Source organism: Ammospiza caudacuta, chromosome 5 (genome assembly GCF_027887145.1).
Source record: "Ammospiza caudacuta isolate bAmmCau1 chromosome 5, bAmmCau1.pri, whole genome shotgun sequence".
Taxonomy (NCBI): Eukaryota; Metazoa; Chordata; class Aves; order Passeriformes; family Passerellidae; genus Ammospiza; species Ammospiza caudacuta.
In genome coordinates this window covers 31253618-31280614 of record NC_080597.1, presented here as the reverse complement: position 1 = coordinate 31280614, position 26997 = coordinate 31253618, and the positions used below count along the sequence as shown (strand labels likewise).

General features: G+C 45.1%; 2 protein-coding genes across 2 annotated transcripts in view; one reads left to right on the top strand and one right to left on the bottom strand.

The window, feature by feature from the left end:
- STRA8 (stimulated by retinoic acid 8) overlaps positions 1–8804 on the bottom strand; it is a 14973-nt gene extending 6169 nt beyond the window's left edge. The window contains exons 1-6 of the mRNA XM_058805936.1: positions 8510–8804; positions 7612–7799; positions 5815–5890; positions 4305–4389; positions 3754–3906; positions 586–868 (exon numbers count right to left, since the gene is read on the bottom strand). Of these exons, the coding sequence (XP_058661919.1) occupies positions 586–868; positions 3754–3906; positions 4305–4389; positions 5815–5890; positions 7612–7799; positions 8510–8804 (1080 nt within the window). The remainder of the gene's footprint in view (positions 1–585; positions 869–3753; positions 3907–4304; positions 4390–5814; positions 5891–7611; positions 7800–8509) is intronic.
- Positions 8762–26997, top strand: WDR91 (WD repeat domain 91). The gene is made up of 15 exons (XM_058805450.1): positions 8762–8925; positions 10510–10689; positions 11641–11848; positions 12683–12765; positions 14913–15037; positions 16782–16959; positions 17227–17385; positions 19421–19620; positions 20075–20225; positions 21638–21732; positions 22041–22209; positions 22910–23018; positions 24427–24539; positions 25305–25502; positions 26373–26997. Exons 1-15 carry the CDS (start codon positions 8803–8805, stop codon positions 26535–26537), a joined length of 2256 nt encoding a protein of 751 aa, XP_058661433.1. The 5' UTR covers positions 8762–8802; the 3' UTR covers positions 26538–26997.

The window sequence follows — 26997 nt, the reverse complement described above, 5'->3', positions numbered from 1 at the left end:
CTGTTATTTACTCAATCTCTTATTAATAAATGCTCTGGTCTACTCAGTCACTGACTTCTTGGCTCTGCAGAGGTGCATGGTACAGGCAGTCATTGGCCCTGTACCACTGGCACTGGTCTAAAAATACTTTCTCTTTGCTATCAAGTGCTTTGATGAAAAAAACCCCACCCAACCCAAAACACAGGAGGCTTTGGCAAACTAGGTATCCCTTCTGGATTTACATCATCTGTGCTCTTTGGAGAATGTGCAGAGCACAGTAACTGTGTAGTTCTTGTTCTTGCTCCCTGTCCCTGGACCAAGGTAGGGCAAACTGAACTGTTACTTAGCACAGAAACTCCACAAGTCAGTGGAGACTAACAGGATTACTACCGCTGCCCTTCTGTAGCTCACTAGGTATCTCACCAAGAGAAAATCTGGTGCAGACATTTACTCAAAGACTGCTTATTGTCTCCATGTACGCATTCAATGATCTTGAGAAAATGTAGTTACAATTACTGTATGCTTGCAACTAAAAGCTGCAGAGTCAATCAGCATCTGAAAGCTTGGAGTTTCAGAGGCAGACTATGAATGTTGCTGAGCACTTACTTCCTCTGGTGTGGAGACTGAGGAACCACTGGCTTCCTCACTGTTACCTCCGCTGTCCCTCACACTACCTTCAGTGCAAGCAGGCTCTGGGCAAGCAGCCTTGGGATCCATGAGGAAATCTCTCTGGCTACAGTACTGCAAGATGCTGTCCCTGCTCTCTTCAGAAAGCTCTTGCCAGAGATGGGAAATAGCTGTGGAGACCTCAGGAAGAGGCACCTCTCCGGTGCAAACAATTCCATGCTCTACCAGCAGGTCCACTGTGTGCTTATAAAAATACAGGTATCTGGAAGGAAAGGAAAGGAAAGGGAGCATCTCTTAAGAGCAGGCTATAAGGCAGCCATCTACTGAAAATCAGCAGGACACCAGGGAGTAGCTGTGATCCATACTTCACTGACTCTGCCTCCCAGACTTCATACAATTACTGAATGGTGCCCAACACTGACAATTTCACCTGCAAAAGGCAGGCTCCAGCTTCAGCCTCAGCAGGACTGCCTCACAACAGAAGCTCCAGGCACTGCAGGTTGTACAGGCAAACCTCATTCTGGAATTTAATACATTTTCACTTACTTGCCTTTGTATCCTTTGAACCTTTTGCACTGCACGTGACTTTTTATGCATTTACTGGCATTGCACTGCACTTTAAAGCCCTGGCTGAGGTTGTATCCCGATCCATTAGGTACTGTACATAGAGACAGACAGACTCTGCCCCAGGTCTGGATGCTCTGACTTATCCATGGGAGCTCCATTTCCTCCATTGAACATCTAACACTGACTTCTATGCTGTCTGTAGTGAAACTGGTGGTGGAACACAGGGGTGATAATTTCAACCCAGTGACTAAATCTCAGAACAAGCCTGCTTCTTCTGTTAGCACAGTGTGGCACAGGATAATAATGTCTACTTCAGAAAGCAGCACTGAAGGTTATTTTACATTAATTAAATGCTTAGAGAGTCTCAGACAAAAATAAAAAAGATCAAAGGAGTATAAACCAAGAGCAGATAAAAAAACAGCAGTCATTTGCACTGTGTTTGGGCTCAAAATGATTCCTTGGAAGATGTCCCACATGAGCACATTTCCTGATTAACTGAACTGTATTGTATGAGAAAGTAACTCAAAAGAAATAATTCTTTTTTATTTGTAAATATTTGTTCCAGCAAACCAATATTGAAAATATAATTTTGTAGGTAAACATAAACCTGTTTAAACCCAAGTTTCCACACTCTGGAGTATTTTCCACCACTGCTGGAGACAAAATACTGGAAGGGGAATAAGTGCTCTCATGTTAAGTATTGCACTCACTAAGGTTTCTGGATGTCCAGCTCCAAACAAAGGACCTGGAATTTCTCAAGCAGAAGAACATGAACCACCATTAGACTGCTCTGCTAAAGAAATTAAGCTTGAAGCATGAGTCAGCTATTTCCTTCCCAGCTGGAAGGAGCCAACCACATTTTGCACTGGACAGAGTATTGTGAAGTCCTACCAGGGTATCTCCTGCTGCTGAACGTAGGAAAAAAAAAAGTCAGCCAAAGCTCAAAGCATTTCTGATGCTTCCCAAACAATCTGATTAAATGGTCACCAAAAGGCTGTTGCTTTCTTTGCTAAAGAGTCCTTGTCGTTTTATGCCTGTTATAAAAGTCATTTTTTGACAAGAATTAGCAACAAACCAAATGCAACCTGCCCTAGGACTACAGGATAAGTGCCAGAGTCTACACAGTACAGGCCCTGGTCTACCTGGTCAGTAAAGAACATGAAAGGCAGGTGTTTATGGCTCTGTCGTGCAGTCTTTGATGAAGCAGATTTTTCTAATCCTGGAAATCTTGATTCAGCACCTTTCAAGGTCTTCTAAACGATACCTTAACTACAGCCACCTCCAATTCTAACAGGAGCAAAAGCAGAGAAGGAGCGGGAAGCTGGTGCCATCTGCTGGTCCAGCTGCAGTCTCTTTTGAGAAAAAAACCCGGTGATCAAAGGGATTTTTAGAAATACACAGCAGTTCAAAGCAAAAGAGAAGGAACTGCAGAAGTTTTTGGTTGTGGTGGTGATGCCATGGAAGAGATGCCAGCTGCAGGTCTGGATTCTCCTGCACTGCATGCTGTTAACTGTGGAATGGTTAGGGTGAAATTCACTGCTTGATGGTATAGGATAGATGGCACATGCATCTATTTCTCCTATCTTGGCAATCAAATAATCGTTTATCCTGTTGGAAATGCAGGAGAAAACCTCCAAGTACCTCCTGGTGTTGTCTGACAGGGATGGGAAGTACATGGAGTATAATACTTGGTTTTAAGATATCATTAACTTTGGAAAAAAAACAGTAATTTTACCATTATGACTTCCAAATAAAATACATAGACACTTGACATGAGAACAGTAGTCTGACTTTTAGGTCCTGCATCAGGCATTTAAGAGCTTAAAGGGTTTACACATCCCCATCCACTAGCTCTAAGTGTAACACATGAGTGTTTAGGTTCCCCCCTTCCCCAGTGCTGCAGACAATTTTGCATTGTTGCAGAATGCATTCTGGAATCTTCCAGACAACCACTGTGCTGCAGCCCAGAGGCTGAGGACTCTAAGATCTTACTTGGTTGAATCCAGCCTTACCCTACTCTGATCCCACTGGAAAAGTACTCCAAGCTGCCAGGAGCTAAGGGTCTGCTTCTGGAAGGGGCAACAGTGTTCAAGCTCCTCCTAACAATGCCATTAGAGGAAGGATGAGCAACCCTGTGAGGTAAACAATGTGCTTACCTCTGGTTCCTGCACCTCCCTGGAACACATACAGCTAGACTCTTGGCAAATTCATCTGGTGCAGCAATTCTTACCCTCCTAAATCTAGCCCCATGGCAGGGATACAGTGGTGAAGTGTGGCAACACAGAGACCGACACACTTGAAATAAATTTTCTTCTTTTTCCTAAGAGGTGAAAAATCCTCAGGGATTTACCAAGGCCTGAAAAGCTGGGGGCTGCTACAGCTCTAGGAGTCCATCCATGGGCAAGCTGCAGGGACTTAGGAAGTGCTCAGCTTCATCACCAGCAGGGCCACAGTTGCTGGCACAAGGCTTCTGTGAGGCAGACACAGGCTCCAGCAGGGCTGCATGAAAGGCAGTGCCTGGATGCACAGTGATAATTGCAAACAAATGAAAAACCTGAAGGCAATATGGGGTGCGCCTACCGTTCAAATTCCACTAGATCTGGGGATAAAGTGTCTGAAAACTGGATCAATTCTGGCTTCTCATATTCTTCCAGGGTTTGTTTTTCACATTCTTGAAGCAAATACCAGATGGCAGATTCACTTTCACTCATATCTTCTGAGGCTGATGTAGTGCTGGAAAGAACACAAGGGAAAGAAAGCCACATTAATAACTTCTCAACTGGATTAATAATGCCCTCGTCATGGTGACTCCAGAGCCTAGGGGCATTCCTCCCAAGCCAGCTTTTTCCTCCTTTTGCTTGTAAGGCAATGGGACATCCTTGCCAGAGATCAGCTACATAGGAGGGGGAAAAAATACAAGCACTGACTGGCAATGAGAACAACAACATGCTTAGAATGTGTGTGCACTCCATGGGATTACAGCAGTCCAGGTGAAACCTCCTTGTCCTTTCTTCATGAGGAAAACCCTCTGCTTGGAAATACAGTAGCAATGACAAGGAGTTTCAGAGATGCTGGGATGGAAGCAAGTGCAAAATATTATCATCTTTTTCTTGACTGGTACAAGCCCTTACCTCTGACTGCCAAACTGCCTCCTGACATATTCCTCCCTGACTTCCTCCAAGCTGGATGGGCTCCCATCCTCCAGACTGCAGCTGGCTGTTGTCAGCAGAAAGGTCACTGTCACATCAATGGCACTTTTGGCTTCTCTCTCACCCTCAGCCCCAACCCAGCAGAACACTGTCAACAACTGGTTCTTCACAAGTCAGAGTTTTTCATTAGGCAAAAATGATGTGAAAGAAGAAACATCTGTCTCTCCTAGAACATAACTAGCACTACTGGGAGTTTATGAACACTGAGGAACTTAGAATCAATGCCTTCTTCCTAACATTGATTTTACAGAACTGATGGTGAAAACAACCTGCAAACCAAACTCTGGGCACACACTAGTCAATACACAATTTTGTTACCTTATAATGAACAAATTGCATGTGAGAAACCCTGACATCCAGCCTGTGATTCACAAGCAGTATGGATTTTACATATATGTGAGTACATACAAGGGGAAGTTTGCCTCAAACTCCCCTCAACCAGCCTCCCTGCTTGTTATCCTTTCAATTTTGCTCTGTCAAATTATTCTTTCTACCTGTGACTCACTTTTATGGGTTATCCAAGGATGTGGGTTCAGATGAGGTTGTTCATTTTAAGCACTGACACTTCTAATTGATTCAAATTATTGGAGGTGCAAGTCACATGAATAGCAGTTTTTTTCTAGCTGACACGAATTTGGACACTTGAAGGGACAAAAAAACCTGTCCAAAGCCTCTATACTATCAGCCCCTGGTCGTGCTTGCTGTTAGCAGAGGCAGTGGCCACAGTACTAAACAGAAGGCACGTTCTTGGGGGTGTGAGGCCCCCCAGCAGGAGCTGCCACAAGTGCAGACAGTACCTGCTGGCCAGTGTAACTGGCCAGTTACACAGGCTGTAAGAGAGCAGGGCATGGGGATGGCCTGCCAAGCTGAAAGAAAAAACTGTAGCATCTCTCTCAACCATTTATATCAGAGTACACTCAGAGGCTCCCATTTCCTACCCTAGGAAATCCTTTTACCCCACACCACAGCGTGCTGTTGTGCAGTCTGAGCTCTGGCAGGGCAGGGTGCTGGTGACAGCTGTGACTGGCACTGTGCCACACTGCTGTGGCCACGAGGAGCACACAGCTCCTGCAGCAGGCTCTGGGTGGGAGCCTAAGGATGCAGCCTGGGCACCCATGCCAGCCCCACACCTGCTGGGCTGAAGCTGCCAAGGGTACTCAGGCTGGATGGCCTGCTGCCAGGGGATTGCAGGAATTGTTTGTTTCCTCTCTTCACCTAGGCTGGGAAAGGCTGAGTCAGAGGGGATTTCTGAGACAGATACAGTGCTCAGTGCACTGACAGACTTCTCACTGTCCCTTACTTATTGCTATGACTAAACCCAAAGCTGGCTGTGGTTAAATGCACAATTCCTGGGTACTTCTGTCCCTATTTAACAAATACATAAAAACCAAGTTCAGGCTCTTTGTCCAAGCAAATACTTGCATACAGTTACCTTTCATCTTCAGCAAAGAACACAAGGTTTGCTCCAGCTTCTGGATAGATGTCTTAGCCTTACGCAAAACCTGATACTAAACATAAGAAGAAAACAGAACTGATTGTTCTCTGCTCTAACTACATTCATGTTTTAACATGCCCTTGTTGCTTTGCTTCTCCTTCATGTTTACCTTCAGTAATTTCCATGTCTCTGGGAAAATATATTGTGAAAATAGTGTTGTTTCACTAGCTACCCTTATACATATGAAAAGGGAAAAGAATTAATAAAAAGGTAAACTTCAATAGGGAATATAAATATTTGGGTATCTATTATACAACACATAACACCCCGTCACACAGACATTTGCTACTTAACTCAGATCTTTTTCATCAGCAAATGGTCTTGTTTGGATCGTTCTCTTCTTGGAGCATGTCCAGAAATACCATGCTGTGAAGTCTTGTTGGATGCCTACCAACTTAAGGCATAAGATTTTACTGATGATTTCCCACGAGACTTTTGCTAGGAGAAGTCTTTGCCATGTTCTACATTGCTGTAACCTGGATTACAGCAGCATAAAATGTGGAAAAGGCTTCTCCTAGCAAAAGTCTGGCTTAACAGGATTAACTTCAGTGCTGCACGTCATTCCTCCATCATCTATACCAAATACAACTGAAACCATATGGCCAGTGCATTTAAACACACACAACTCCAAAATATTTCAGGATTTTTGTGCATGGTGAGACCATCCATATCTACCTTGCAGAGCTTCCATGCCGGGTATTTTAGCCAGGCACCAAGCACTAGGATTACAAGCAACCTTCTGTATTGAGACTTTTAATGATATTAAACTTCCTTGGCTCCCAAGAGTCACACAAGGGGCATGAGACACTGTGAAAAAGCAATTTCAAGGACTGGCATGTGAACACAGCCCCCTTAGACCAGGCAAAGGAAGTCGTTGTATAGTCTTGGCTTTGGGGATCCTGCTGACTTCAGGTTAGCTTGTGTCTTGCTCAAACATGGCAAACTGAACTCTTACCTCAACCTACATGAGGGCTAAGGGACTCAGCAGGCACAAGCCACATATAGTGGGATTTAGCATATTCAGGGGACAATTCCTGTCATAAACAATCATTACTCTCTCTACTTTACAAACTGGAAAACTGAAGGCAACCAGTGGAGCTAAAAGAATCAGTTGCAGAGTTGGGTTGATACTCCTGAGGTTTGCTCCTCTGCCTGAGCATGGTAATTTTAGTCTTTTCAGTAGTGTTTCAAGTAAATTTCATCTTTATAAACAATTTTGCTTAAATAGTTTCTTCCTTTAGTTGAGACCAAGAAACAGTACTGGTGCTTGTTTTTATTCCTGAACTTATTTTTCCACTGTCATGAAGACAGAGTGCACCTCATAAAGCTGAACGAATTATTCCTTTTCCCCTAATTCCTTCTGTCCCTAAACTCACTGCTCTGATTTCAGAACAAAATGCTGTGACATCAGCTTCATCATGGGATCCCTTGGTTTGTTTCCAAAATACTATAAAAGAAAATGCAAAGCCATAAAAATGCTGCAAAAAAGCCTGTAAGAAAAGATAAGACACATGATAAACTCATGACCCAGGACTACAAACAGGACAACTCGCTTAGGCTGAGTTGACAGTTTTAAATAAAGAGATCCAGGAAAGGTGCACACAGTGAAATTACATAGATACTGGCACCCATAAAGACACAGTGATCATCCTCAGAGACTGAGGCTAAGCCTGGCTCAGTGTGAACATGCTCGTGTACGACAATGATGCAGAGAGAAAGAGTCACTGTTCGCACCTTCGAGGCACAGCTGTCTGACTGGGATAAAACTCTTCCCCGCAAGCTGCTGAAGAGTCTTGCCAGAGGAACCCAGTGGTGTGCCTGTGGCAAGTGCTGCTTTGCCATGCAGTGTTCTGCCTCTTGCAGGTGTCTCAGGGGATTGAGACTCGCTTTGGCATGTGTCTTCCTACAGTCTCCAGCTGTGCCTGTTGAAAGCTGCAATGCAACATTTGTTTATACTGAATAAATATCTAAGTGAAGGGAAAGAAATCTTACAGCCTGCACAGTGGATAGACAAAAAGAAAAAAAATCTGGCTGACTGACAAGAGCTTATCTTTCTGTAGAAAATCATGGAGTTTGAAATATTTTCTTTGCCTGAGAGATACCTGCCTGTTAAGTACTTACTAAAACCTAATTCACCACTAACAATTAACAGCAACCCAGCTGAAGCCAGCCTCCCATCTCCTACACCCTTCCCTACAATGATTTATGTTTCATTTCCATGGAAAAATCCAGGGCTTGCCTCACAAAGCACTAAGATTCCTCTGCTCCCTGGTGATAAATGACAGGCTTCTTTACAAGATAGATTTTTTTTTTCCCAATAAACTGTGACACATTGGTGTGGGCAACGATACCAGACATACTCTTGCACGAGAGGGCCAGATCCAGGCCCAGCCAGACCTGCCACAGCCTGAGGCGCCCGCCTGGAAAGCCCTTCCCGGCTTTCCACTGGATTAATGCCCCCTGCCTCGCTACCGACCGCAAGCACAGCCCAGAGGTAAGAGTGCCCGCCCCTGCTGCTCCGGCGGAGGTCGGGAGGCGCGGGCCGGCCGGGGGAAGCCCGTGAGGGGCCGCGCCGGGAGCCTCTGGAATGGCCCGCTCGCTCCGTCTATCAATCACCCCGTCCGTCAATCACCGCGCCCCGCCCCCAGCGCAGCCGCGCCTCCGCCGCCCGCGCCGAGCAACACCAGCCGCACGTGGCGGGCGGCCAATCGGCGTGCAGCCGCCGCCCGGCGGCGACCAATCAAAAGGCGGGAAAAACGCGGGCTGGACGCGCCAGCGGGGTGGAGAGTGGGGCAGGGAAAAGGCGCGCAAGGCACGCAGGGAGTTGTAGTCCCGCTTGGGGCTGGTCTGGGCCGGGTCATCTCCTCCCCTCCCCTCCCCGCCCCGGCCGTGGGCGGGCGGTGCCGGCGGCGCCGCGGGGCCCCCATGGCGGCGGCAGCGGAGCGCACGGACGAGCTGGTGCGGGAGTATCTGCTCTTCCGCGGCTTCACCGGCGCCCTGAAGCAGCTGGACGCCGAAATCAAGGCGGACCGGGAGAAGGGTTTCCGGGTGAGTGGCGAGCGCATCCCCGCTGCCGGCGGGGCGCTGGGCGCGGGTGCGCCCCTGGGAGGACGCGCTCCCCGGGCTCCGGGGGCTGGGCGAGGGCAGCGGGCCTGGCGGCGGAGGGAGCCCTCGGAGCCTCCGCGCTTCCCCGCCGCGCTGCGCTGGGCGCCGGGGCCCGGCCGGCCCGCAGGCGGGACGCCGCATCCCGGAGCCGCCCGGCCGCCCTGCCGCGCCTCAGGGACGCGCAGGGTCCTGGCGGGGCTCAACGCTCCCCTCCCGCCCGGCTCCAGGGCCCGTCAGCGCAGCACGGCGGCTCCATCCCCTCGCCTGCCTTGAGCCGGGGGCTGCAGCTCCCGGCAGCCGCCCCGCCCCGCTGGGCAGCCGGGCCGGCTGGGGACCTGTGACCCGCCCGCGCTTCCTCGGCTTCCAGAAGGGAAGAACGGAGGAGAGCCGCGGAACGAGAGAGCAGGAAGGCATTCCTTTGCCTGCGTCTTTTCTCGGTCATGGGATTTTCATCCAGCGGCTTTGCAGCTCCGCTCGTTTGTTTGTATGTCTTGAGTACCAGCTGCCTTGACTAACTCGTCACAGAATTTGCCAGTCTCAAAAATCCAGTTTCAGTCCATTATGTGAGTTTCGTATTCCTGTAGCAACAGTTTTGGGCTTCGAATGTCGTGCTTTGAACAGTCAGATTTTTCTTTGACCAGCAATATGACCGCTACTTTTATCATTAATGTCGCTTTTATTTTTTAAAACACCCGTACTTTGCTGGTGACATAATCTGAATTGTTGTCCAAGAAGGGTTTGCTGGAGTCACAAACTTCAGTTTTCTATATCTGCCAGAAGCCACGGAGATAAAAGTTGGGGATGTCCTAAGATACTAAGTGATGAGGGGAGAGCAAGCCACATATTAAACAGCCTTAGTTTAATTTTATACAGGATGCAGTTTTTTCTTTTTCTGATGCCTGTCTTGGCCATAAGAAACCACTGAACAAAAAATCTATTCCCACACTACCATTCTGCCTTATTCATATTGCAGAAATGATTTCCAAAGAGACATAATGACACAAAAAAATTCTTCTGCAAAATTTTATGCTTGCCTTGTTAGTAGATGATGTTACTAAAGATAAAGGTACTTCAAAAATTGCAATGGAGCAGAACTGACTTCCTCTTTCTGTTGGCTAAATGCAGGTATTATTCCTTTTAGTCTAAAAGTAATACTTTTTTTTCAGGTGCTGCACTTGAATTTTAAATGTTTAATCACATTATTTTTTTATTATTGTCTTCCACAGGCTTTTAAAGGAGGTGGAAAGTTTTGCTTGCTTGCAAAAAAATCCATCAGTTGGGTTCAACAGAATGTGATATTTCTGTCAAAATCTGTTTGGCTATGCTCTGTCATATTTCTTTTTCCTTCATTTGCAAAGTGCTGCAGAGTGGAAGAATGCTAATGCAAAATGCAGAGTGTTTCCAGGATTAGAAAATGGCTAATGCATAAGGATTGTACAGTCAAAGCTTCTCAGCACTAAGTTACAGAAAGTCTTGTGCCTCAGGAGCCCTCCCATGAGTGAAGTGCTCCTGTTTTGCCCTCTCTAGGTGGATAAGATAGTGGAGCAGCTGCAGCAGTTTGTGCAGAGCTACGACCTGGCTGCCCTGCGGGATTACTGGAGTTATCTGGACCGACGCCTCTTCAGCCGCCTGGAGGACGTGTACCGGCCAACGGTGAACAAGCTGAAAACCAGCCTGTTCAGATACTACCTGGTCCATGCCATCCAGGTAGGGTTTCATTTTTAGGCTACTTTATAAAGCTCCTGGTCTCTGAAACCAAAGCAATAAACTGCCTCTGTGAGACTCTGCCAGGCCTGCAGTTCATGTGTCATGATCAGGAGTTTGGTGCAGACTCACATGACAAGCTTGTGTGCAGCATAAGGAAACTCGGGCAACAGGGAAACATGGTTTGCTGGGTGCAAGATATTCACACTCACATAAAGACAGGTTTCCCTCAGAAAGGGTAACAGTACTGCTAGCTCAGTCCTGCTCAGTTAACTTAGATACTGGCAGAGAACACAAGGTTCAAACTGGAACAAGGAAATGTGGAAGAGAAAATGAATGTCTTTTTGCTTGCTGTGAATAGAAGAGAAAATCATGTGTGAGCTTAAAATGAAAGAGATTTTTTCTGTTCAAACCCTGGAAAGAAATGTATATTCTCCCCTTGATTCTTCTTGGTTCCATTCCCTGACTGGAGATCGAGGTGTTAGTGGAGGAGTCAAAATCTAATACATCTTACTAGAAGTGTGCTTTTTCATGGTTGGTTTTGCCATGTGCTTAACCCTGAGGTGTGACAGTCCTGTCTGAATAATGTGTCAGTTGGAAACCCTTTCAAGCTGCATCTGCTGTAGCAATTTGAATTATACTTTGGTCCTGTATACGAATGCTCATGTCAGTGCACTCTGCACTGGTTTAACTGAAATCAGTGTGTTTGGTTCGATTAGTCTCAGCCTTTAAATAGGATTGTGGTGACTAAAAAGAAGTCTTTTGGATTAAGTACATTTGTGAGCTTCTCCTACCATATTTGGGATTCTTTTGTTTCCTGGTGAATCTATAACTAACCACTTGTTGTGTCAGGGTGGTGAAAATAGTTGTGTTCATAACAAAAAGCAAATGTTCCTCAACCTAATCTGGTGGTATTACCGGAGTGTGAGCCCTGTTCTTCTTGCTGTGTTTCAGAATGGCCGCAATGACAAGGCGCAGGAGTTTTTCCTCAAGCAGGCCTCCGAGCTCCAGAACCAGGCAGAGTGGAAGGATTGGTTTGTCCTGCCCTTCCTCCCTGCTCCAGACTCCAACCCCACCTTTGCTACCTATTTCTCACGGCAGTGGGCAGATACCTTCATCGTGTCTCTGCACAACTTCCTGAGCGTCTTATTTCAGTGCATGCATATCCTTCTTTGCCACTAATAGTTACATCTCCCTTGCCCTGGTGTTACACTTCGATCACTTATGCCAAGGATATAGTACTATGGAACTTCCTGCTTTCAGGTGATTTTTTACAGCCAAGACTTAATAGAAAGTTGGTGTTTACCAGAGGATGTTGGAATAGTTACTGCTCAATTATCTGATGATATGTGGTATTCCCTGGGCAAAACAATTGTGGTTGTTGCTGATGCTGAATCATCCCCATGCTAGTGACTAGAAACCTTGTGCACATCTTGTTCTGAAATGGTTTTGCTCTTTGCTTGACATAGTACAAAACAGTCATACAGCCTTGGGTCATATCCATAACTGTACTGGCATCTGCTGTTAGATCCTTCCTTGGGTACATTATGTTCACAATATTGCCTAGTAACAGCTCATTATAATAGAGCAGTAGATTTTTGGCAGGAATAAGTTTTTAGCCCCATGCTAGAGAGTTCTGTCTTGTTTGGTGATGGGCAGGCTTATGCTGCAGCTGGAATTCAGCTCATCTTGAACCGTTCAGTGTACAGTAAAGCAGTAATAGAACTTGTCTTGCCCTGCACTTCTGACTCTAAAAATAAACAATCTAAAAATCCTTGCAAAGTCCACATGAAATAGTTTGTGCCGCAGCAAAGTGAAAAGTTGACTTAATTACTTAAGCTGTTGCTAATCTTCTGGTTGTGCACATATTTTTTGCTAATTGTATGGACTGGGCAGCTTTGTTTTTACAGATAAGTGGCCAGTATGGAGTGCTGGCTTTTAGGATTAAGCAAGGTGCACACAAGTTATCACCTCGATTTTCTTTAACATTGCATACCAGTTCCAGTCATACTGAACTTTGAAGCTGAATGTCTCAGGACCAGTCTCATACAAGAAGAAAATGAATCGTTGCGACATAAGGTCAGAACTGAGATCACTCTTTAGCTGCTGACTGTGTGATGTGAGTTTTGTAAAGTTGATTCCATCCATTTGAGAACATTGTAACTGTTTTGTTTGGTGCAGTTATTCTAAGGCAGATTCTTTAAGTCTTTTGTTTTATTTTGATTTATCTTTCAATTATTTCCAGTAAACTTAGGGTTGTGATCATATTGTGAAATGTGTGTTTAGGATATTCCTGTCCCTCTGCTGGAGGCGATTGTCTCTCCTCCCTGTGCTGTCTGACAGGTGACTGAATACTATACAAACTTGTTTTCTGTTACACTGCAAAGTTAAAACAAAGTGAAACTGGTAGCAGGTTAGGGATATGTGTCGTAGAGTTATAGAATGGGTTGGAAAGGAATTGTGGCTGATTTTGTGAATAGTATTCAGTCACTTCCAGATTTTAGCCGATAGAGAAATAGAAGCAATAGAAATGGGTAGTAAATTCTGGCAAAGAGACAGAAACTGTTACTTCTGAAATGGCCCCTTCACCATGTTTGATATGTACTTAAAGCAATTTGGACCAACTAATGGAAATGTTGTGAGTGTCTGTTTCCCAACTCTAGATCTTACAGTAAACCATAAGAAGGGTCCATTAGCTCAGACAAAATGTTGCCCAGCTCCATGTCTTGTGTTTGACAGTATCATCAGCAGATACTTAGGGAAAGGAGGGTGTAACATGGGTCAGTCATTTCCATGTATAACTTCTGTTAGAGAAATCTGTGAAATCTTCAGTTTAAGAACTTTCTAAACTATAGATCACATGTGGATGATCACATACAAGTAGGAAGGCTTATTCATGTAAGCAGAACTTTAATTTCACTTCCTCAAACATACCAAGAAAAGCTCTTTCTGTATAAATACTTCAGTAAAGTTTGTGCTTTATACCTCCTGTGTTAAAAAACATTGTTGTATATTGTGTTTCCTGTTTGTACTGTTTTAATAGCTGTTCAACACTGTCCTAGAGATAGAAGTTAAATAGAATAATTGCTTTCAAAAAGGAGGCATTTCTTGGGAAAAACCCCAAGATTTGTCACTCTGTACTGTATGGAGTTAGAAGGTCAGTTAAACATTGACAGGAGGGTTCTGCAAAGATGGTCAGTGAGTAGGGACAGAAGATGCAATAGAGCTCTTTCATTTCCTCAAATTTTTTATTACTTACTTTTAGTCGGAATAAACCTATTGTTTGTGTTTTGCATGTTGGCTGATATCATTTGCAGTCTGGGTTAAAGTTTTCTGACAAATTGACAGAATAAAACTAGACTTTCCCTTTTAGTCAACTCCTCAGGTCAGAGGGGGAACCAGCTACCTCTAGAATACAGGTGTTAAAAAAGGATGTCAATAAATACTGAATTTTACGCTAGCTGAAATTAAGTAGTGACTCTGTTTTATGCTTCTGAAACAATGCAAATACATAAATAGCAAGCTAAGATTTCTAAAGCTCATTTTTCTTCCTGTATTTTCTTTCCTTAAATAATGTGTTAAAAAGAAAAAGAAATCTATCTGAAAAACAAACATACAGAAACAGAAAAGCCTGAGGAACTCTTTGTGTAAGAGTCACAGGCATAAACCACATCTGTTCCAGAAAGCTGCATCCTGAGGTTCCTCTCTACTAAAGGGAAAAAGAGATGATTTTCTTTCTCCACAATGTGGAGATAAATCTCACTATCATGCTTGGGAAGGAGTTGCACAGGGTATGGAGCTGGATTTCAGGGTGACCTGGTTTCACTGACCTTGGTGCACCCTGCCAGTCCAGCAAGCCCTTGGCTGTGGGAAGGAGATTTCCTTCTAGGCTCCGTGCCTGCCCTGCCCTGCCTCAAACTGCCTGCATGGAGGGGGCCTGGTGAGCTCTGCCCTGCCCAGCTCCTGTTTCCCAGCACCACTGATGTCCCCACAGCCAGTCCCAGGAGAGGAATGAAGGGTTCTAAGTAGGCTCCAGTTTCATGGGCCTGAAGTACTGATTGTTTTGACTAATTGGACTAATGTGGTGCTCAGCCAGTCAGAGCAACTTTTTTCCTTCCCCGCCCTTCTAGAGCTGTTGAAATAAAAGGAGTAAACAACTCCAGTGAGTGGGAAGGAGGTGAATCTCAGCGACCCTGTGTTTACTTGGCTCTTTTCTCCTGTCCTAGCTGTTTGCTCTGCAGGCTGAATCCTCCCGCATGAAGAAAGAGGAACTGGAGGTGGAGCAAACAGTTCTGCATCACAAGTTGCCTGCATATGTGGCCAACATGGATCGACTGGGGGACTCTGAGCTGTGAGTGCCTGCAGGAGAAGAGCTGGGGACAGGCTCTGCTGCTTTTGTTGGGTCAGGGAGGTTCCTGGAGGGTCATTTCCATGTCCCCTGCCCTGGGATTCAATGCAGAAAGACATCCAGGCAGACTAAGTAGGTTTAATGGAATTCATGACAGGTATCTCTCCCATCTTGTGGGAGATTCCTGCAAACCAGTGAGAGCCCAAGCACACATGGAAGTGATTCTGCTCTGCTGTCAGCATTGCACTGAGGTGTTCTGGGCATCTAGGGCACTGGCAGCAGTGCAGTGCCTGCAGTATTGCTCAAGTGAAGTGGATTGGCTTTTGATTCCAATTTACTTGAGTGCCTGCAGTGCCATAGGTGAAGGCCCTGTGTTGTTTTGTAGATACTGTTACTGTATGACCCAAAGGGATTCTTGTTACACCGGGATGTTTTCTTGCTTTTGTAAAGTCAAGGGACAAAGAGCTTCTCTTCTGTGAGGCCCAGTTATGCACAGATTTCCTCATGAACTTGCTGCAGTTAAAAGTGTGTTTTATGGCTACATCTATTTTGTGCCTATCTCTGGAAATTAGGCAACATACACAGTGATACAGCTTCTCTAACTGTTATTTTTTTACTCCAGTACAGGACAGGAATAAGATTGATTAAATTATCCTGTTGCCAGTGACAGATAGAAATTGTAGCAGGTACTACACACAAAATGTTTTAATTTAAAATTTGTCTTATTAGGTAGACTTAAGTGTTAATTGAAGTATCTTGGTGACAGCTCTGCAGTCTTTGCACAGTACAGGCTGCAGAGTTAAGCTTGTGATATGTTTTTTTTAACTATGTGGAAAGCCCTGATGCTATCTGCATGTATGGAGGAGTGTGACATGAGGGATGGGGTAATTTATTCCTGTATTTATTTTTCTCCATTTGAATTAGAAAAACTTGCCTAAGAAGTGGCATTTCTTGCATGTGCAGCTTATCTCTTAGTCTGGGAACCAGTTCAGTTGCTTATTTTCGTGTCTTCTACCAAAGCCCAGCTTTGGTAGAATAGTTCCATCCTTGCTGAGTGGATAGGAAGATCATTGTATTCCCCTTGTATTTGCTGCTGCTCTGCTCTCAGAGGAAGCTGTAGCAGAGTGAGGTCAGACAGTTGTGTTCTGGGAAGCAGCTGCTGCTCTTGGCATTGTGGACTGAGAAGGGAGGTGTTTATAATCATACAAATGGGCTGTAGCTCTCTTATTTTCTTTGGGTCTGGATTTTAAGAGATTGAAGGCTTGTGCCATAAAATTGTTGAACATAACTTGCTGTTTATCAAAGGGTGTTCAGTGAAATATTGGATGCTGAATGTCTCTCAAAGTAGGTCTGTTTTATGCCATGAATTGGGAATCCCATCTGAATAAATCCTACAGAAATCTGAATTCCCCTGCCTTTCCCTTAGGGTCTTTCTAAACAAGCCAGATAGAGTGGAAGGAGTTTTAGGTGGCTCTAAAGGGGATTCAGCAACAGTTTGAGCTCACTGTCTCAGTGGCATCTCTGAGAAGTGAGCTTTTGGTTACAGTAACTGTAATGACCTGCTTCAGGCACTAGCAGGATATTTTCAAATAGGGTTTTAGTGCATAGTGGTGCAGTGGCTTGCAAATGAACATCTGTCTTGCAGTGGTTCAAACAGCTGCCACTTCCCTCAACTGGGTGGTCTTTGGGCAGGTTGCTTTGCTACACTTTCATACCCCATTTGGTGGTGTTTTGTGTTTTTCATTAGTGATATGACCTGCAACCAGAGGAGTACAGCACATTCTCTTCAGTCCCGGGGAGGCTTTCTGTCCTCCTTCCTCTCCCAAAGTAAAAAGGGCCCTTCCAGACCAGTCCATTCAAGTGGGGCTTCTCCAATGCAGGCTAGCAGTATGCTGCTAGGGAAGAAAGAACCAACAAATCACCAGGTAATTCTCAACTCAAAGCTGCTCAGTCTCCAAGGAATTAACTTGCAACATGGCACTGCTCCAAGCTTCTGCTTCCACCTGTAAAATTAAATGTCCTTTCCTGCCTTGCAAATGTGTGCTGGGCCTGAATGCAGCACAAGAACAGCTGTTGTTATCTAAGAGCTTGGGGAGTCCTTGCAGGTGCTTGGTTGCTTTGCTGCTTCTTTTGCTCTTTGTTCTACAGCCTATAGAAGCATAACTTTGCCCAGTCACTTCTCTGCTTTCCAGAGTGCCAAAGGAAAAGAAGGAGCTGTGAGCTCTAAGGATGGGAAGAGCCACTTCAGTGGTTTGGTGGCAGGCGAGTCCAGTTCCCTGCAGCAGCGGCAGAAGCGCTTGCAAGAGCACGGGAAAGAAAGGAAAGAACTGTTGTCAAAAGGGACCTTCCAGGTACTGGACAGCACTGCAGGGCTGGGAGGCAGAAGGCTTGCATTTCTGTAAAACTAAGTGGTAAAACAAGTGCAAGTATTTCCTTTAAGCTTTGGAATTGCTAGTCAGCAATAACTGTATCAAAGGTTAATGTTTGTCATTAATCCAACTCCTGCGCTTGGTTTATTTCTGTGTCCCTGGAAGTTAATCAGTATTGGCATTTCAGGTGGAAGAAGAATTCTTTTGTCTCTGTGTTTTTCAACAGCCTGGTCCTGAGGTTTCATTAAGGTTTCATTTGCTTTCAATGGTTGTGTTCAAATACCTTGTTAAAATCCCCATTCCTTGGTGGTAATAAACTTGGCTCACTCATCCAGCCAAAGTGAGTTCTCTTCCTGTAGGTTCTTATGCTGATTTGTACAGGCCCTGTGTAGGACAATAAAAACTAATATAAAATTTTCCTGGGTAGGAATGGAACTTGCTTTCCTAACAACATTTACTTTTTGGAGTTTTTTGTACTTTACTGTTGCAGTTTTGCCTGGGGGTATGCCCTGCTTTAAAATCTAATGAAATGATAAAACTGTGTCCTGGATTTTAACTGCTGAAGATCAGCACATTGCTTCTGTTCACCTGTGTGTTGCCTGGCTTTCAGCAGCCATGTTGTCAAAAAGTGCAGAGCACAGGCAACATCTCAGCCCTTGTTATTTTGTCTGTATGAGACATTCTGCCTCGTGGAGAAACAGTGCTGAGGGACTGTTGCCCTTTGGCCCTTTGTGGCTGTTCTGTGTGTGGGAGTGCTGGTTAAAGAGATGTTACTCTATCACTCAGCATTCAAGGCCTTGAGAGAACTTTTTTATTCATGGTTCATCTAAAACACTTTTAGTATTGGTTGGAAAATTGCAAAGCCCAATTTCTTGGTAAGTTTCCTTTCACTTCCCTTTTTCTAGAATGTTCCACGTTAATGCAGTGATTTTTGGGATGTGTGAAGATTGGTCCTTGTGCTCTTGGGGAAGCTTGATACTCTTTAACTTTCTCTTGTACTCAAAGCATGTGAACAAAAAGGAAACTGAAAGGTTTTCTGTCACGTGAGTGCCATTAACTGGTTGTTACCATGCCACATTAAGTAGGAGAATAATTCTTGGATTTATTTCCCAGTCTAATCCAGCTCTGTGATTTCAGATGATTTGATTATGCAGGGCTTGGTCCATTGGTCCTGATGAGAAGCTACTGTAAATTAGGCAAGCATGTGTTACAGAACAGGAATTCATAACCATCAATACCAATGCCATTTTGGGGACACAGCTTTCAGAGGATGGTTTATCAAAAGAATGCTAGCAGATGGTTTACCACCTTATGTGCTGTATCTGCTTCTTGTTCAACTTCTGGTGGCAAGGAAAGACTAAGCTGCTTCCAAGTATTTCTGCAGTGCAGATCTTGTCTCGTTCAGATACCGTCACTTCCTAAAACTCCATTTGTTCTGTCTGCCCTGTCAAATTGGGTTTTAAGCTTTTGGACTCATGTGTCAGCTCTACTGTTGTCATCAGTCAATTGGCTGCAGTGGTGACTGCAGTGTGCACAGTCTAAACCTCTGGCAGATGAGGATAATCCATCCACTGGAGCTTGAGAGCCAAGCTTTTGTGCAGGTTTGCTGAACTGCATATTATACAGACCTAACTTATATTGCTGAATGCAAGAATTCCTTGAAATATGTTGATTTTCTTGTGAATCTGAGCTCTGATAGCATGTAAATGGGCCTCTGATATTGGCTGAGGTATGCTAGAAATGTTGCAGTTCTTTTCATTCTTACAGGAAAGTATATAGCTGGCACATGGAGGGGGATATAAGGGACTCAGCAACTAAGCAGATCATATTAAATAGTGCAGTTGTGCAACACATGGTCCTTGTACTCAGAAAGGTCTCTGGCAGAAGGAGTGTTGGGCTGACAGTGCTTCTGTTTTGTTGCAGCTTCTTTTCTTTTTTTCTCCGAGCAGCCTGGGGTAGCTGAGGAGCTTGATATGGAGCCGCTTCCTTGTATTTCACACAGGATTTCTTCCTTCAGGGCCAAAGTGCTGAGAAGAAAACAGATACTAACACAGCTGAGGCAGAACCATGCTCAGAGCTGCATGCTGAGCAAACAGAGACTTCAGCCAGAACACCTGGCAGCAGTGCAGAGGCTGTGGGGGTCCGGCAGGAGCAGCCTTTCATCGTCCTGAGCCAGGAGGAGTATGGGGAGCACCACTCATCCATCATGTACTGCAGGTAAGGCACTGCCGGGGAGGGCTGTCCCGTAGCAGCCTCTGCAGAAGGATCAGCTGTGTCTGCCCTCTTTCTGCCAGCCTCTGTTCTGTCCAGCACATTGGATATGTACTCTCAGTTGCTGGGCAGTCAGGTTGGTGTGACTGAAAATAGCATGTAGCTTGTGCTACATGTGAGAAAGGACAAAGATTTTTGAACAGAGATATTTGTGATTGGGCAATGCTAGCCAGGAGGAAAGTCTCTTGGAAAGCAGGTATTTTTTAAGGGCATTATGCTTTATGTCTGGAGCTTAGTGTGCTTTGTTGTGCCAGTTACTGTGAAGTGAGCAGGAAGTAGTGCAAAGAAGTTCAAATTCTTGCACAAGGAACTGGTGTGTGGCCAGGAAAGGAAGGATTAGTGGGTTACATCTAAGAATTTGAGGGAGAAGAATATCCCATCAGTTTCATTCTACACACAGGGTTGATTGTTCTGGACGGAGGGTGGCCAGCTTGGATGTGGATGGGGTCATCAAAGTCTGGTCTTTTAACCCCATAATGCAAACAAAAGCTTCATCCATTTCCAAATCTCCATTGCTGTCCCTGGAATGGGCCACCAAGCGTGATCGGCTGGTGAGTAGTCTGTGTGTGGAAGTGCAGCAGATGATTTGGGGCCATGCTGCAACATGTTGCATGTTGGGGCAGCAGTTAATTTCCACAGGGAACCAAAGCCTCCAGGGTCTAAAAAGAGCTTGAATGGGGAGTGTATGCTTTGTATTGAGTAAGGAGTTCACCACTGCTTGCCCTGAAACAGAAATTCTGGAGTGCAGTGTGGGTACAGCTGCAGGATAGAAGCAGTGCCTTTGAGAGAAATGCCTGTCTTCACACAGATCACTCAGCAACTTGTAAACAGGCAGAGGCAACTAAGTGCAACAGCCTGTGGGAGGCCTGCAGCAGAGAGCTGTGGACCTTTACTCATACTCTGAGCCAGCAGCAGAGAAGGGGAAACAGGGTTGTGGGGATGGCATTTTACTTGTGCATAAAAAAGTGTGAAAAAAGCTCCATGGCCAGTTCTAGACTGGTGACTTAAGAGCTGGGGGTTTGTGTGTGCATGAGGAGCTTGGATCTTGTTTAAATAACATGGAAGTTTAAATGTTTCCTATAGCCCTTTTTCTCTAGTTCTGTTACTAGAGAGGAGCCTTAAATGATACACATTCCTTTGAGTCCTTGAACTGTTTCTAGTGTTTCATGGCCTCCCTTGGCAGATGCAGGGCTCTATGAGAAGGCTGGCCTGCAAATGAGGCAGTATTTTTTGCATTTTGGCACTGACAGTGTGTGGTTTGCTAACCCCAAAATGCCACCTGTGAAGAGCTGGTGCTAAAGCTTGTCTCTTCTTTGGCTTTTAGAAAGCAAGTTGTTGATGCAGTTGTTGCACTTTGTTTGTTCTGATCATTTTTCTTCTGCTTTGTGGAATTAATTTCCTTCTTGCTAACAGAAGGATTCCAGCAAATTAGGCACTGAAGTGACAAAGATATGGCTTGCTCAATTTTCTTTTATAATGCATCTCTTCATTACTTAAATTTTCATTGAAATTGTAACACTACTGATAAAGCATGTGTGAGCTCTTCTGGATGATGTCATCCTCCGATGGGTGAAAGGAGTTGGCTTCTGCTTGAATTTCTCTTTAGCGCACAGTTAATAATCTTAAGCTTCTCTTTACTTGGACCCCTAGACATTGAGACTCCATACATGTTTTGCATCCCATAGGGTTGAGCCATGATCTAAAAAGTGGTGTTTATGCCACCTTGGTGCCTGTTAGATCTTTTTCTCACTGGGAAGCAGGATTTTTACTCTGACTTCTGTGGCTTTGGGGTAGTCCCACTGTGTGATTGCACAGGAAGACAGGATGTACCATAATGGAGTAATATTATATTTAGTCTGAATGCATAAATAGAAAAAAAATTACTAAGTCTTGGTGGTTGTTGGCCAGCATCATTGTACTGCTCACTCACACTTTTTCCATCTGCTTCCTTGCTGGTTTCAAGTTGTTGCTTGGCAGTGGGGTTGGGACAGTTCGTCTTTATGACACAGAAGCAAAGAAGAATCTCTGTGAAATCAGCATTGATGAAGACATGCCCAGGTAACTCTGGAATACTGATTTTTGTATATAAATAAATGATGTTGGTTTTAATAGTAAACATCTTAATGTTCCTGCTGCTTTTCTGCAACTGCAGGACTATTCAGCCTTCATCTAGAGGGCAGTCCCTGCCTGAGCAGTGTAAAACTGTTTAGGTAAATGAGAGACACTCAAAAACTAAGCAGATGAATCTGCCCTGCTTTACAGTGCACCCTGTCTTGCAGACTCTTAATGGGAGAGCTCGTAGGTGAGTGTTTTGCTTGAGGCAGCTGCAGGAGAGAGGTGATTGAGACCATGTGCCTGTGTTTCAGGATCCTCTCGCTTGCCTGCAGCCCAAGTGGTGCCTCCTTTGTCTGCTCTGCAGCAGCCCAGAGCCCTGTCTCCCACATTGACTTCTCAGTAATCAACTCTGGGGGCAAAAGCATGAACCAAGTTCCTGGGAAGCTGCTACTGTGGGACACTAAAACAATGAAACAGCAGGTACTTGCTGGGTTTCTTTCCTTTCTCAGTCTGCTTGCTGAGAATGAGTGTCTTCTGTTTCAATGTCTAGGAGCCCTCTTTCTAAATTATGCTGACTTTCTTTTCAACGCCCTTCTTTTTCCTCCTTCCTCCTTTCCCCTCTGTCACATTCAGGATAAAAATAAATAATGTAAGTAGCTGCTGGATTGGGTGAAGTTTTTTTATTTTATTGGTGTGTTGGGATTTTTCTGAGGAATTCTTCAGAATAGTCCATGGCCTTGTTTCTATCCTGGCTGCAGAGTTTGTGACTGGAAATATCCCAAGTGGATTGAATGACGCTTTGCTAAGGCTTTCTCCAGTTGAGCTGTACTGAAAGGTTTTCGTTGCTGCTGTTTTCCTTGCCTTCCCTGTTTTTAAGTGAAGTGCTGTCCCTGACATGTAGGAGAAAGCAACATACTCAAGCTAATGCCTGCCAGAAGCTGGTTTTGCAACCTTGAGGCCATGGCCAAGAAAGCTGTGGCTTGGCTGAGGTGAATTGCTGGTTTAGTGTCACAGTACAATGCTGCTGCCAGACCTTGAAGTCTGTAGTCATTAGAGGTGTAGGGCTCCAAACCAGAGTTCTTGTTGCTAAATACCATTTTCTTTCTTCCTTCCCCTGGAGTTCAGCTCTTCAGCACCTCCAGCTCCATTTCTCAGCATTAATGCAGATTTTCCCTTCCAGCTGCAGTTCTCCCTGGAGCCTGAGCCCATTGCCATTAACTGCACAGCCTTCAACCACAATGGCAACCTGTTGGTCACCGGGGCTGCAGATGGGATTGTTCGTCTCTTCGGTACAGTGCAAAGGGACCTGGGGGTGTTGGTTGGTAGCCAGCTCTGAGGTGGCCAAGACTTGCATCTGGGCTTAGATCACAAATAGTGTGGCCAGCAGGATGAGGGAAGGGATTGTCCCCCTGCTTCTGGCACTGCTGAGGTTGCATCTCAAACAGCATGTTGGGTTTTGGGGCCCTCACTACATGAAAGACATTGTGAGGCTGGAGCATGTCCAAAGAACAAAACTAAAGCTGGTAAAGGGTCTGGAGCACATAAGGAGTGGCTGCAGGAGCTGGGGTTCTTTAGCTTAGGGAAAAGGAGACTGAGGGGACACGCTACTGCTTTCTACAAGAACCTGAAAGGAGATTGTAGCCAGGTGTTGGTCAGTCTCTTCTCCCAGGTAACAAGGGATCAGATGGGAGGAAACAGTCTCAAGCAGCATTGAGGGAGGTTTAGATAGGATATTAGGGAAACTTCTGTCACCAAAGGGATTGCCAAGCATTGGAGCAGGCTACCCAAGAAAGTGCTGGAGTCACCATCCCTCGAAGTATTTAAAAGATGTTACAGATGTGGCACTTAGGAGTGTAGTTTAGTGGTGCAGTTGGCAGTGTTAAAGTTGGGCTTGATTATTTTGGAGGTCTTTTCTAACTTAAATATTTCTGTGAAACTGAGTAGTGAGGTGGTCCCTAGTCCTCAGCTGGCTGCCTATAGCAGGGAGGCAGCATTAGGATATGCTTGGAGACCAAGGTGGAAGCTGTTGTCTCCACAGGAGCTCTCAGGAGTGAATTGACATAGACTTTTCCTGGAGTACATTGGCTGGAGACCCTGGTAGTGCTGCTGGATTCGTTGTTTCTCTCCTGCTGAAGAGGAGAGTGAATTTGCTCTTAAGCCATGTGGTCTTGTGCTGTGCCAGAGAGCAGTACCACTAGAGGCTGAGTTGTGAGGAAAGCAATTAATGTGAGACCTTCCATTTAAATGCAAGGGCTTCACATCAGTCCTCCTTTTGGGAGCAATTTGTGTTTCTCAGGTTTTTGTTCTCTTGAACCTTCTATAAAGGCAACTCAGGCCTCCTACCTTTGAATGGGGAATCTGCCTCTGGTGCAAGTGGAGGCTGCAGTCCCAGGTCTTTGGGAGGATAGATCTGTCAGCAGGTGGGAGGATGGGCAGGATCACAGGGGGAGGAGGAGGGCCAGTGGTGCTTGGATGCAAAATGCCTGCAGTTGTCAGTGAGTGTATGAGCAGCCCTGTAAAGTCCAGTAGTTATAGACAATGATTTTTGTGGCCAAAGTGACAGCAGGAGTATAGGCACAGGGTGCTGGGACTGGTTTGGAGGGCTGGCACAGAGACCTGAGGAACATAAAAGGCCTCCCTCTCTGCACCTCAGCTCTGTGTGAGTAGGAGGAGTGCTCAGTACTGCTCTCCCCTCAGATATGCAGCAGCACGGGTGCGCCATGAGCTGGAAGGCACACGATGGGGAAGTCTACTCCGTGGAGTTCAGCTATGATGAGAACACAGTCTACAGCATAGGAGAGGATGGCAAGGTAGGCTGGGGATGACCTCCTACTGCTCAGCTGGCAGAGAGGTTACTTCTGGAGTCTTCTCCATATAGTGGGGACAATTGTAAAAATATGCTCAGATTCTGGATGAAATGTGGGCTGCTAACTGCAGTCTTAGGTGTGCAGTACCACCCTGCTCCAGGTAATCTGCAGAGAGAGTGGCTGAAAAATGTGTTCATAGTTGGAGCTGTCTTTGACCTTGTGTGCAAATCCTTTTGTTGGTGACATCCTTTTCCTAGACAGTCCATGTGAGGATGACCTTTCTCTGCCCCTGAGATGACCACATTTGAGATTTGGGATTCACAGGGAGGCATATCCTTGACCACTTTGCATAAATCTTGTCAGCAGCTCCCTTTATAATTGTTATTGCAATTTTTATTATTGTTTATAATAAACACTTCAATTTCTGCAGTTCCATAGTCTTCAGCAGTAGAGAGAGGTGTGGCTCAGAGAGGGACCTTGGCTGAGGAGTAAAGCAAATTCTCACCAGAGTACTGCACGCAGTGTGGAAAGACACATAGGCAGTAGTGCTTGAGGAAGGTAGGTGCCTATCTTTGCCTGGATAGAAGGCAGTGTCACAGCCTTTGCAGCCTGTGTTTTAATAATATAGCCACTTAGGTAGAGATATCAAGAATGCCATCTTCTATTGAGGAACACCCACTATTTTGCTTAAAAGCGAAAAAAGGCAACTGCACTTGCATCCCAGTTAATTTCATTATAGGCTTTTCTCCTATCTTTCTCTCATTCTAGTTTATTCAGTGGAACATCCATAAAAGTGGTTTGAAGGTGTCTGAGTATGACCTTCCCAGGGAAGCTACAGGTCCTTTTATTCTGTCTGGGTACAGTGGCTACAAGCAAGTCCAGTTCCCACGAGGGCGGCTTTTTGCTTTTGACTCTGAGGGCAATTACATGTTGACATGTTCTTCTACTGGGGGAGTAATTTTTAAGGTAAGTCTGAAAAGTAATGGGGACTACTCTTAAATATCCATACAAACTTCTGTTAATTACAGGGGTGCAACAGCAGCCACTGGAAGTTTTTAAGCAGCACATACCCATCCTGACTCTGTCAAAGCTGCTGCTCAGTTTCACACAGTGTGCATTTTAGCAGTGTGTAGTGAGTGTACAGCAAGTGTTTGGGTCCTACAGCTGGAGTATTTGTGCTCTTTCTTAAAGCCTAGCTTTTAGTGTCCAAGTGACTAGGACAAAGTTTTAATTACTTTTTTAATGTATGGATGCATGCCAGTTCAATGCAAAATGTATGATTGTTGACTGGTGCTCATGTTCAATCTGCCTTCTGTGCCTGCTGATTCTACGTTAGACCCAGCCTGATCCTTGTTCCTTACTATGTACTGAAATTAAACAAAGGGTAAGGCTGAATGGTTCTGAGTGCCCAAATTTCTGTGCTTCATTAACAAGTGTTACTTATCACATGCCCATGCACTTGCAAGGCAGATTAGATGGAAGTTTTACTTTGCATCTGGGGCACTCAGAGCACCTGAACTAACATGAGCTATAGCTTAGGCTTATTTGCTTCTCATCAGTGTATGCTCTTAGCCTGCCTTGTTCAATTACTGCAGTTCAGTTGATGTCAAAAGTTGAGCTGCTGGAGAGCACATGCTTCTGTAGTGAGACTGGAAGCTTCCTTTCCCGTGTGTGCTATACATATCTTAGTATCTCTCTGATTTTCTGCTTACTTAGCATGCTTTCTGCACGCTCTTAGAGATACAGAGTCTCTATCAGGCTTTGGTTTGTCTTGTCAGGTGCATTGCCCCCACAGAAATGTATCTCCTTAAAATCTTATATTTTCTTTCCTTTTAGTTAAATGGTGAGGAGAAGGTTCTGGAGAGCTGCCTTTCCCTGGGAGGACACCGAGCTCCTGTTGTCACAGTGGATTGGAGCACAGCCATGGACTGCGGGACCTGCCTCACTGCTTCTATGGATGGGAAAATTAAATTAACAACCTTACTGGCTCAAAAGTCTTAACCTGGACAGTACTGAAGGGGGAAAGAGCAAGAGATGACAAACCCAGTGTTAACTCACAGGAACAAACTGCATGGGAGAGAAGGCAAAAAAGTCCCTCTTCTTAGTGTAGCTTTTGCCTCTTGATAAATACATTTGCCAAACCACTGTGCAACAGAATGCCAGTATGGGACTGGATCAGTGGCAGCACTGAAAAATAAGTCTCCACTAATCCATTGTGGCAGCTGTACTTCCTCTGTTAGGGAGTCTTAAGTAGCACGTGGCTAAAAGGCTGTGGTCACATCTGGGTTCTGCAGAAGAAGGTGAGGCTGGAGGAAGCAAGCATGAGGCAGCACAGTGCATGACACTAAGATGACTCAAACTGGAAAGGCTGATGAGAAACCAGAGTATTCTTGGTATAACATTTGTTGTTATTATTTTGTTAGTTTGTTTTTATTTGTTTTTTTTTTCTGTAAAAAGAAAA

Bases quoted from the DNA above. Each gene is read 5' to 3' on its own strand.
- WDR91 (XM_058805450.1), top strand. From the start codon at position 8,803: ATGGCGGCGGCAGCGGAGCGCACGGACGAGCTGGTGCGGGAGTATCTG. The intron at 11,849-12,682 runs ATATCCTTCTTT...AACATTGCATAC, and splicing joins CGTCTTATTTCAGTGCATGC to CAGTTCCAGTCATACTGAAC. The intron at 12,766-14,912 runs GTCAGAACTGAG...CTCCTGTCCTAG, and splicing joins ATGAATCGTTGCGACATAAG to CTGTTTGCTCTGCAGGCTGA.